Source organism: Chenopodium quinoa, unplaced genomic scaffold (assembly GCF_001683475.1).
Source record: "Chenopodium quinoa cultivar QQ74 unplaced genomic scaffold, ASM168347v1, whole genome shotgun sequence".
In the NCBI taxonomy this organism is placed as follows: Eukaryota; Viridiplantae; Streptophyta; class Magnoliopsida; order Caryophyllales; family Amaranthaceae; genus Chenopodium; species Chenopodium quinoa.
The window spans coordinates 345,448-357,123 of record NW_018744693.1 but is presented as its reverse complement, the minus strand read 5'-3'; the positions used below and the strand labels follow the sequence as shown (position 1 = coordinate 357,123).

The 11,676-nt window shown below is 32.5% G+C and overlaps 1 protein-coding gene across 1 annotated transcript; it reads left to right on the top strand.

Annotated features, from left to right (window-relative positions):
- The first annotated feature begins 529 nt into the window (after positions 1 to 529).
- Positions 530 to 3,445, top strand: LOC110702426 (transcription factor bHLH18-like). Its single transcript, XM_021880129.1, has 4 exons — positions 530 to 1,004; positions 1,629 to 2,078; positions 2,648 to 3,058; positions 3,155 to 3,445. The coding sequence occupies exons 1-4, from the start codon at positions 981 to 983 to the stop codon at positions 3,218 to 3,220; spliced, it is 951 nt and encodes a 316-aa protein (XP_021735821.1). The 5' UTR covers positions 530 to 980; the 3' UTR covers positions 3,221 to 3,445.
- Positions 3,446 to 11,676: the final 8,231 nt, after the last annotated feature.

The window sequence follows — 11,676 nt, the reverse complement described above, 5'->3', positions numbered from 1 at the left end:
ATTGCTAGAATGCTAGCCTTGAGGACAAATTTGATATTAATATACAAGTATATGTTTATACAGGTAAAGTCGTTCAAAATTAATATGCAATAGTACAAGCATTTTATTATGGAAACACGTGAAATATAAATGAGATGCATTATTAACATCTAATACTAGTTTTGGCATCTAATCCTCTCTGATACAATTGATTTATATTAGTTATGTGTATTTTGTGATAATTAGATATCTAAATTACTAGCTAGCCAACACTACACAAATAACACATCATACTTCTTCAAAATAAATTACTAATAATACAATGTACTTCCTACATAACACTTGGTATAGTAATTTATTTACATGTCGTCTACCACAGGCGCGTCTAAATCTCAAGGTTTACATTTGATCTTGATCGATCATTTATAACACGAGACAAACTCAAAGGTACTCGCTCATACAATTATACAAGATTAAAGCAATGAATTATCAAAATAAATTAAGTTAGCACGAAATCGAACAAACAAAAAGAGAGAAGAAAATAAACGCACATTAATTAGATTTTTCTTTTGGACAAGTCCCTTTCAATTTCAATATTATAAACACCAACGTAATTACATTAATTAATATTAGCAATAAATAATCGTACTATATTACTAAAATCTTGCAATACTTTTCTTTTATTACAAACATAAATAAAAAAAATAAAAATTCACCTTTTCTTCTCTCTCTTATATATCCTCCTCCTCCATCACACCCCTACTTAAAGTCTTAAACACACAGAGAGAGTGATACAGAGAAAATTCAGAGAGAGTTATTTTTAATTGGTTAACATTGCTCTATATAAATGAGGGAACTCTAAATTAAAGACTGAAAACTCAACAACAATACTTTTCAATCTCTCACAAATTACAAATCTATCAGTAAAATAACATTCATATCTTCCCTTGTCGTCCTATTTGAATTGCTAAGAAGAGGAAACAATTACTTCCACCACGACTATGGATGCATGGTTAGCAGAATTGGTAAGAATTCAATATACAACTCTAGATTACTTCGATCATCGATATATTACCTGTAATGATTACGTCGAATATTGCTTGGTCTAATGTAATTTAAAACACTAATATAATGTACAATACCTATTACCTATACTATATATTAAAAGGCGTTCGTAAATAAGTTTAGGTGCCACATGTGACATCTTCCTCAATTAATCAAGTATTTCATCTTATGTGTTTAAAAATATGGATTAGACAAGGTTTGAACTCAAGTCTCAAGACCTCAAGTTTCAAAACTATATTGTCTGCCACAAAGCTATACCATGTCATATACGAAGTATCATTTTATTAAAACTAAATATAATTAAGAATTTTAATCATGAAATTAATGTAGTAACTAGGGACATTGTCCAAGGCCTAAAAACTAGTTAATTGATTATAAACAAAAATAATGAAAAAAGTCATTATTATAAAAGTAAATATTTAGACTAAACTAATATGATCTCTAATTTAGTAGTTTTAAAATAAATAAAAAAATAATAAAAAAAAACTCTACTTTTTCTTACAAATATGTATCCATTTTAATCTTTTGTTCATTGAAATTAATTTTATAATTAACTGATTCATTGTGTTAATTGCTTGATGTAGGAAATTGATATGGGTACAATTGATAGTTTAATCAATAACCCTTATGACGAACAAAGTGTAATGGATATGGAATCAAGTTTTGAGGAACAACTTGCTGCTACATTTTTCGACACGGCCTCTCCTCAGGGAGATATTGAGTGCAATGTCATTGAACAATATATATCATCCCCTCCTATTCCCGATATCAGTGAAAACCACGACGATAACAATGACAATATCAATAACAAAAATGATAACGATAATAACATTGTAAGCTCCAATGTTCAAGAGAGGCAACCGTCTAAAACTAAGCAAAAGACGAAGAAGCAAGCAATGAGTACGAGTCATGCCCCAAAGAGGAAACGACAGCCAAGCCAAGTGCAAGATCACATTATCGCCGAGAGGAAGCGCCGTGAATTGCTTAGCCAGATGTTCATTTCACTCTCTGCCATCTTACCCGGCCTTAAGAAGGTTCGTGCGTGCCAAATTTTTTTCCGTTATTTTTATTTGAAAAAGAAAAGATACACAATAAGTTAGAACAGTGTTTTTTTTCAAAACTATAATTTAAATGATTAGGAAAAAAATAATTTATTACCTAAGGATTGTTGAAAATAAAAAAAAAGCAAAATTAAAAGAAACACGTTGAATATGAACATGCATGCTTTCTCATTCAAATAATGTAATAACAAGTCATGCCTTATATAGGCTACAAAAGTAAAATAAATAAAAAACAAATAATTAGCATGCAACTCGTGGGATTGTTGTTGATAATGCCCATAATTCTAAAGATTTAAAGATTGAAATATAAGTAAATAACAATATTAAAACTAAATATCTAATTAACTAACTTTGAAGCACTAACTTTAACAAGGATTAATATCATGGTTCACCTCTATGAAGTGACCCCAGTGATGAAACAACATAATCTGCTGCTCTATTGCCTTTTATTTATTTATTTTTACACAGTATTTATGTTTTTCCAATATGTTATGATTAAAGATTTAAAGACTGAAATAGAAGTTGTGAAAATGGTTATACAGATAGATAAAACATCGATCTTAGGAGAGGCAATCAAACATCTGAAGGAACTTCAAGAGAAAGTAAAGGTACTTGAAAGTGAGGTTGCAAAGAGGACTGTAGAGTCCGTGGTACTTTTCAAGGGCATTGCCAATGATAATGTTTCCTCTTCGTCGACTGTGGAGGACTATGGTGGAAACGGTAGTAGTGGCAGTAGCGATGATGATGGAGGTAATAATAATAGTAGTGACTCATTTTTGGAAATTGAAGTAAAAGTATTGGAGAAGACAATTCTCTTAAGAGTTTATTGTGAAAAACGAAAGGAGATATTGGCCAAGTTATTTGCCGAGGTAGACAAGCATCATTTGGTCATTACTAATTTTAGTGTTATACCATTTGAGAACTTAGCCCTAAACATTACCATTGTTGCGCAGGTAATGCACCCCTTATAGACGAAAATGTGTTTTCTTATCTTGATAAATTATTTTTATTGAATTTAAATTAATACGATGTTACATTTATTTTTGCAGATGGAAAGGGGGTTTAACAAGAATGTAAGAGAGTTTGCTACAACTCTTCGCAATGCCCTTCATTAAGCTAGCTACGTACCAACGTTCTTCCATATAGAACGTGAATAAGTATTCCTCTACTTCGTATAATTTAACTTGTTTTTGGATATATTTTATCCATATTTTTTGAAATATCTTTGTAGTTTATTAATCATCTGAACTTTACTGAATAACGGAGAAATAAGAAGTTTATGCAGGACATGCATACACTTTTCAATAAGTTATATGAAGTATTTTTAATATTATTGTCAAGTCAAAATTATATGATTGTATGAATATGATGATGAAGCTAAGTAATGAAGCCTAGCTATTATTTCAATTTTTTAATAGCGGTTATTTATTCATGAAATTCAAGCTAATATAATTTGTCAAATATGTACGGAGTATAAAGCTTCATTAATCACGGAGTATTTTGGAAAGAACATGTATGCATGTGTTTCTTATGAACACACCATCACAATTTGACAACAATGAGTCAATTTAGAGCTTATACATTCTCCTGGCGTAGTGAGTGAAAACTTGAGGATATGTACAGTTCTACGATGATGAAAACATGACAATATTGCCCTTATTTGTTAAAGAGAATTTAGCTTATTGAATCCTATTAATGATTTTGAATAAGCTAATTTGAGAGTTTGGTAAAATAAATTATGGGCCAAATTTATTTGATAAATACTTCCTCCATTTCAATTTACTTGACCTATAGCAAGCCTGGGCACCGTGCCGGGCCGTGCCTGGCGGGCCACGGGCTGGTTCGTGCCGTGCCGGTCGTGCCGGCGGGCCCAGGATTTTGTGTCGTGCCGTGCCGGGCATTTTCACAGGCCAGCCCACGGCACGGCACGGCCCTCGTGCCTGGCGGGCTCGTGCCGGCCTGCGGGCTGGTGCAGTTTTCAAATACTTTTTTTTTTTTTTTTTTTTTTTTATATGACAACATTATAAATTAATAAGTTTATAATGTATATAAGTTATAAAATTATAATTATAAGTTTTATAAGGTTATAACTTATAAGTTTATAACTTATAAGTTATAAGTTATTAAGTTATGAATTTTATAATTATAAGTTGAATATTTATGTTTTATAATTTGTATATTCAATATTTATATTTATATATTTACTTTATACTATTACTTTAAAATTTAATGTTTATGATTTATTAGTAATTGGTATAATTTTATTTTTTTTTAATATGAATTTACAAATTGTAACAAAACGGGGAAAAAAGGCAAATTGGACTTTGGATGTGAATAATGCGTACTTTATATTATTATTACTTGAGTTGAGAAAATTGTACAATGATAACAATGATAAAAATCATACAATGATGGTATTAAACAAAAATTGGAAAATGATAAAATTGATATTTTTAAAATCGTACAATATACAATAATTGTCTATTCTTCTTCTCCTTCTTCTTGCTCGTCTTCGTCTTCGTCTTCGTCTTCGCCTTCGCCTTCAAGGTCATCGGCTAGTTGCATAGATTGGGAACTAGCCGAACCCGAACCGGAAGCGGAGGTTCCTTCTTCGTTGTCGTTGTGGTCGTAAGAACGGTCTTGTGAGAGATTTTCCGCATCCAACCAATCTTTGAAACACACGCACATTTCTAGTGTTTCGGGTTTTAGACTTGTTCTTCTATCGTCTAAAACCCTTCCGGATGTGCTGAAAGCTCGTTCGGAGGCGACGGAGGAAACTTGGATAGCAAGAATGTCTCGTGCCATTGCCGCCAAAGTTGGATGCTTCGAGCTTTGTTGTTTCCACCATGCAAGGAGGTCGAGGCTGTTTATCTCATCGTCGTCCATGCCTTTGGTGAACTCGTAACTCAGGTACATCTGCAACTCCGAGACGTCGCTTTGCGTTCTCCTGATTAATGAATCACCTGAAAACCTTGAAATCAAGTTAATAGCTTGTGAAAATAAATGTTTGGCCTTCTTACTTACGTTTTTGGATGGTTGGGAAGGCCCTGAGCGAGGAACGGTGCCATATTTGGCTTCATAGACTCTATATAAAGCAAAAAACTGATCCTTCACATTAGTCTTATAGTTTTCTACATCATCGTCAAGAAACATGCATTGAAAGTAAATGTCAACTAACATAAATGCGTTTTCATACTTTTGCCTAGGATCTAATATGGAAGCAAAAATATAAATCAAAGGAATCTCACTATAATATTTACGCCACTTTTTTTCCATTGCTGGAAGATACTGATCATAATCACTTTGATGGCGATGATCAGCGAAAAGTTGGGCGAGTAAGCATGCATTAGAAAGAAAGTTTTGAGCACAAGGATTGTAAACAGTAAAAAACAATACGTCATGTTATATAATAACTGTAAAAATTGCATATATCTTTCACAGTTATTCCAATCATCATCATACAAAGCATTTTGTGGAAATTTTTGGTTGTAAAATAATGTTAACGGGCCCTTGTACTCAATTGCCTTTGTTAACATGTCATAGGTGGAATTCCACCTAGTTGGGCAATCGGTTCTAATTTTTATTACCCTTATCTTTTGTTGTTTTAGAAAACTCTTCCATTCTTGGTATCTCATGTTAGAGCTATTAATAGACATAATAGCATCTCTGATTTTGCTGTAGTATGGGCCAATTGCCCGAACTCCATCCTGTACACATAAATTAAGTACATGGCAAACACATCTAGTATGAAGAGCTTCACCGTCTAATAGTACATCGGTTAAGTTTTGTTTGATAAGATTAGCTGTGTATGTCATAGAGGTTGCATTATCAAAAGTCATAGACATCATTTTATCTCGAAGGTTGTATTCGTCTATTGCTTGCATTAAATGGTGAGCAATGTTAATGCCGGTGTGTGGGTATTCCAGCATTTTGAAATGTATTATTCTTTTTTGTAACATCCATTGATCATCTACCCAATGGAAAGTCACACATAAATAGTGATATTTATAACCACTATCCCAAGAATCGGCTGTTAAAGATACTCTACAGTTAAGGTTACTCAATTCGGCTTGTAACCGGACTTTGTACTCTAGGAAATTTTTCATTGCGGCGGAACGAACGGTTTTCCTAGAGATTCTTTTATGTTGGGGTTGTAGTGCTTTGTTAATGTAGGTGTTGAATGCGTCACTTTCCGAGAAAAGAAAAGGTTGTTCGGCGTGTACTATCATTTTTCCTAGTTCATCCCTATCCCTCTCATAGTTGTATGTAAAGCCGTATGGATGGAATTGGGAAATTTTGGGCTGGGTTGGATCACTAGCTGGTTTTGCACAAGCTTTCATGTGTCTAGATAAGTGTCCCGTCCCGTTTTTGGTAACTGCCGTGAATACACTATTACATGTTTTACATTTTGCCCATTGTTCACCATCTTTACTTAGGACAAAATAACGCCATACCTCACTCCTTCGGTTTTTCAAAAGTAGCATCTCAGTTTCGGTTAACCATTCATGATGTGTGTGATGGTTAGTAGTGGGACTAGTGGGAGTGGCAGTAGAAGGGGTAGAATCGGAGGGAATTCGGGTACTTTCTTGGCTACCTTGGCTAGAACAATAGTTTTGTTGATCACCGATATAATTAGGTGGAAATTGGTATGGTGGTAGTGGAAATTGGTTTAGTGGTGGTGCTGGAAATCCCGACGTATTATATGGCTCATAGCCGGGGGGAAGTAAATGGGGTCATTGGTTTGACTCGTAATTTGGGGGCTCGTTGTATTTGGTGGTTCCCTAGAACTACTACTACGGATAAGTCGGCCTTTCCCCCTAGACCTAGATGATGGGTTGTTCGATGCCATTAACAATTAATTTTTTAATAAAAAGTGGTTAACTATAATAATAATAATTAATAACAACAATTTTAACAATAAAAATATCAATAATAATAATTAATAACAACAACTATAACAATAACAATAACAACAAAAATAAATAATAACAACAATTGTAACAATAATAATAATTAATAACAACAATTATAACAACAACAATAACAATTAACAACAATAATAATTAAACAAGATTATTCTAATAATAACAATAAAACAATAATAAATTTAAGATTAGTTTAGATCTTACAACCGTGCTTCAACGCTCCACTAATTACGATTACGAACTTTTTAATTTTTTCCGATATTAGGAAAATAATTAGAGAATTTAAGAGAATAATTAGAGAATTTAAGAAAATAAGGATTATTAGAGATTTAGAGAATATAAGAGATAAGAAGAAGAGATTGTGATTTTGTGATTTGGGAATGAAATGGAGGTGAGTATTTATAGAATTTTTGGGGAGCAAATTGGCAAAAAACTAGCCGTTTTTTAGCCTTTTTTTGGCTTATTAAGGAGCTAGAATAAACGGTAATATTACCGTTGGCCCGCAGGCCGTTCCGGGCCGTGCCTGCGGGCCGGCACGACGGGCCAGCACGGCGGGCTATGGCCGTGCTCGTGCCGGGCCGTGCCTGGGAATTCTCAACCCTGTCCGTGGCACGGCCCGTGGCACGGGAGTTGATCTTCGTGCCGTGCCGTGCTTGACTTCGGGCCGTGTCGGGCTGCGCCGAACGGCGGGCCGTGCCGGGCGGCACGCGGGCCAACCCGGCCCGTGCCCAGGTTTAACCTATAGTCTTATGACATGCAATTTAAAGAGTTAATTAAAGAAGAAAAACGATATTTTTAATAAAAATAAATAAAACCACCAATAAAAGGGATAAACTGGGGTTTCATGGTATTAATTTTTTTTTATATTTATTTTATGTTAATCTTCTTTAATCTCTTCCTTAAATTACGCGTTAAAGGGTTACAGATCAAGTACATAGAAATAGAGAAAGTAATTATAAAGCAAAACCCAATTTGATAAAATTAAATTTTGGGCAGTAGTTGCAAACTTGCAATTCTCAACTTGCTAATTTGCGCATCCTAAAGTTTATACTAGTAAAACAAATTAGAGGAAAATATTGAAATTAGGGAATCTTGAATTTAGTACTACTCTATAAAAATAAGTGGGTCTTAGGCTACGAGTTAGCCGTGGAATTAGCTGTGGAATTGTTGTACATAAAGTTGCGCCTACTACTACAAATATTTATTTTTGCTGGACTTATGCCCTTCTCACCCAATTTTGAGTACTACTCCCTCTGTGTATTTTTAATGTGTTACATTTTGACTAGCACATAGTTATAGACAATTTAATTGACTTAAATAAAGTAAAAGATAAGTGGGATAGTTGGAGTATTTAAAAATTGTAAAACAAAGATAGTGGGGTTAATAGTTTATTGAAAAGTAATGAATATGAGAGGAAAGACATAATAAAAAAAAATAGTAGTGAGTTTGGGTGGGGACCATGAGAAGAGAACGATATTATATTTTAATATAGTTTTTTGCCAAAAAAAGAAGTATAACACTTAAAAAACACGACCGGAAATAAAAAGTGTAACACTTAAAAAAAACACAGAGGGAGTACTTTTTTTTGGCCCCTTAGAGCATCCTTATTCATGAACAAAAAAAAATTGTTCATGTTACTTTCACAATATATATATATATATATATATATATATATATATATATATATATATCTCACATACATAAATCAAACAAATAATTTTTAATATTCTCCTCTTAAACAATGAACCAAAAAACAATATTGTTCATGTTACTATTCACTTACCCCACCTTCAATTTATTTTTTCCTAAAAATTAAAATACAATATTTATTATTAAAATAATCAATAAAAGTAAGTTTTGTCGGACAAATAATTTTCACAAATGGTTTGGTTTTCCAAACCATTCACATTTGTTCATGTCACTAGTCATCATTTCATATATATTTTTTTTTACATTATTTTATTTCAATAGTAACACAAATAATTTTATTTGTTCATTGTTAAAGATGCTCTTATCCTTGATGGACCCCCGACCTCCTCAGGCCTTCACGGACTCACTGTCCCCAGTAGTTTAACCCATTACGGAGTAGGTTAATGTAACCAACTATTGTATGCTCTCTTGTCAAAAAATAAAATAATGTTCTATACTCTTTTTGGGGTTTTTACGTGTCTTATTAAAACTTAGCAAATATGTCTATGCAAAACTTTGACCAATAATATTTTTAATCACTAATAAGGCCTTGTTCACTTCACCTTAAAAAAATAATATTAAGTAAAAATAAGTTCAGTTCAGTAAAAATAATTTCAGTTCACTAAAATTCAGTTTTCTTAAAGAATTATTATAATACAAAATCAGTAAAAATAATTTCAATTCAGTAAAATTAATTTAACTTCAGTAAAAATAATTTAAGTTCAGCAAATATAATTTTTCTCAGTAAAAATAATTTCAGTTTAGCAAAAATAAGGTGAAATGAAAGGGGCCTAAGTATAAGTATATACTCCCTCCGTTTTTTTTTTAATTTGCATCACTTCCCTTTTATGGGTGATTTTTTTTTAAATGCATCACTTCTATTTTTGGTAACTTTATACTATATTTTATCATTTCTCTATTTTACTTTAAACCCCACTTAAATTATTTTATCAATTCTCTCTCTTCCATGGTCATCACTTAGATAATAAAAAAATATATCATCTCTCACATACTTTCTCTTTCATTGTCATCATCTTACTTTTACTAATATTAATTTATTCACCCACTCACAATATAAGAACGGAGTATAATTTATTTATTAAGTAGATTCCAACAAGTACTCACATGACTATATTTTTCTTATGTACTCCCTCTGTTTTTTAATACTTGTTTCATTTCTCCATACTCCCTCCGTGTTTTTTTAAGTGTTACAATTTCCATTTCCGGCTGTGTTTTTTTAAGTGTTACGTAACACTTTCTTTTTTGGCAAAAAGTTACATTAAAATTCTATATCACCCTCCTCTCATGGTCCCCACCCAAATCACTATTACTTTTTTTTTATTATATCTTTCCTCTTACATTCATTATTTTTCACTAAACTATTAACCCCGCTATCTTTCTTTTACAATTTTTAATACTCTAACTACCCCACTAACCTCTTATTTTATTTAAGTTAATTAAATTGCCTAAAACTATGTGTCGGTCAAAGTGTAACACTTAAAAAAAACACGGTGGGAGTACACGGAGTTTTAGGGGAAAATGGAGAAAGTAATAAGATATAGAGGTAGTGGAGTAGGCAGAAGATTAAAAAATTGGTAAAAGAAAAAGTGTTGGAGATAATTAAAGGAGAGATAATATAAAATTAATAAAATATGATTTATATTGGGTCCACTAGGTGAGAGAAATGAATTAAATATTGTAAAAACTTTCTAAATAAGGAAATTGAGCAAGTATTTAAAAACGGTTAAAAAAGGAAATTGGAGCAAGTATTTAAAAACGGAGGAAGCAAACAATTCACAGATATTGGTCAATGTGAGTCAAGTGAATCCCTACCTACCTTATAAAAAGTGAGAAAATACTCTTATGAATAGTGCATGGACATTTATATCCTTAAAAATATTATTTTACTTATTTACCCTCATTGAATTCAAAAGCCTTAAAATTGTCTCTTGAATCACCAAAATTGATTAATTGATTGCGTTTATTTCAATGTTTAAAGCATTTTTTAGACTCTCCATTTTTTACATTCTCCATATTTTACAAAGTATATAATTATTACTATGCAAATAGATATAATAAAATACCATGCAAATATTCATAAGGTATGCTAATTATATACTTCAAAATGTGCATTTAGATGTTTACCCTTATTAATATGTACAAGTTTTTGTTTTGCCTCCATTAATGTTAATTGTTTTTTTTAAAAAAAAAATTGGCTTTTATTAATGTTAGTTGTTTATATAAAATAAATTTAGAAAAATATGCGAACAATTTTGCTTCTAATGCAGACATTATTTTTGCCTCTAAAAAAATTTTGTTTACATATATTATGTTATCAATGTAACCAAAAACAAAAAAAGCTTTCCGAACAAGACTAGCTATGGAACGCAACGCGCTCATTAGCCACCCTAGTATTGTAAAGAGTCCTAATGGGTCGCTTACAAAACAAGAAGGGGGTATCAAACAGTTATTGAGTACTGCAGTATGGGGTAACTAATTACCAAACAGGGTTAATATGTATGGAGAAATATCTAGTTTCTAGAATATAATGCTCACTTGGTGCATTATTCATGGGAGATTCATGTTCGGTTGCATATACGTAGATTGTTCAATAGTAGATGTTTCGGGTGAAAACAATGGGACCTTGCCGAAGGTCCGATGAAGTGGAGAAGACTAGATTCGGTCCAAGTAATGTTGGGCCGAAGGTTTCCTGCACAGTAAACACACGTAAACTAGCCTCGGGGGTGTTGCCGAGGAAGGCCCCTCCGATGCTAAAGTCAGTACGGTGTGTAGAAAGAGAACACTATGCAAGAGAATTAGTTGCTTGAGGCTTTGCTTGAATATGAATGTACAAATGTAATATTGATGGCTTTTATACCTCTTCATACATGGAGAAGTTGGGTCTTAGCCCAATTGGCTTGCCTTGAGGACTGATCTTTGACTTTAGCACAATTGGA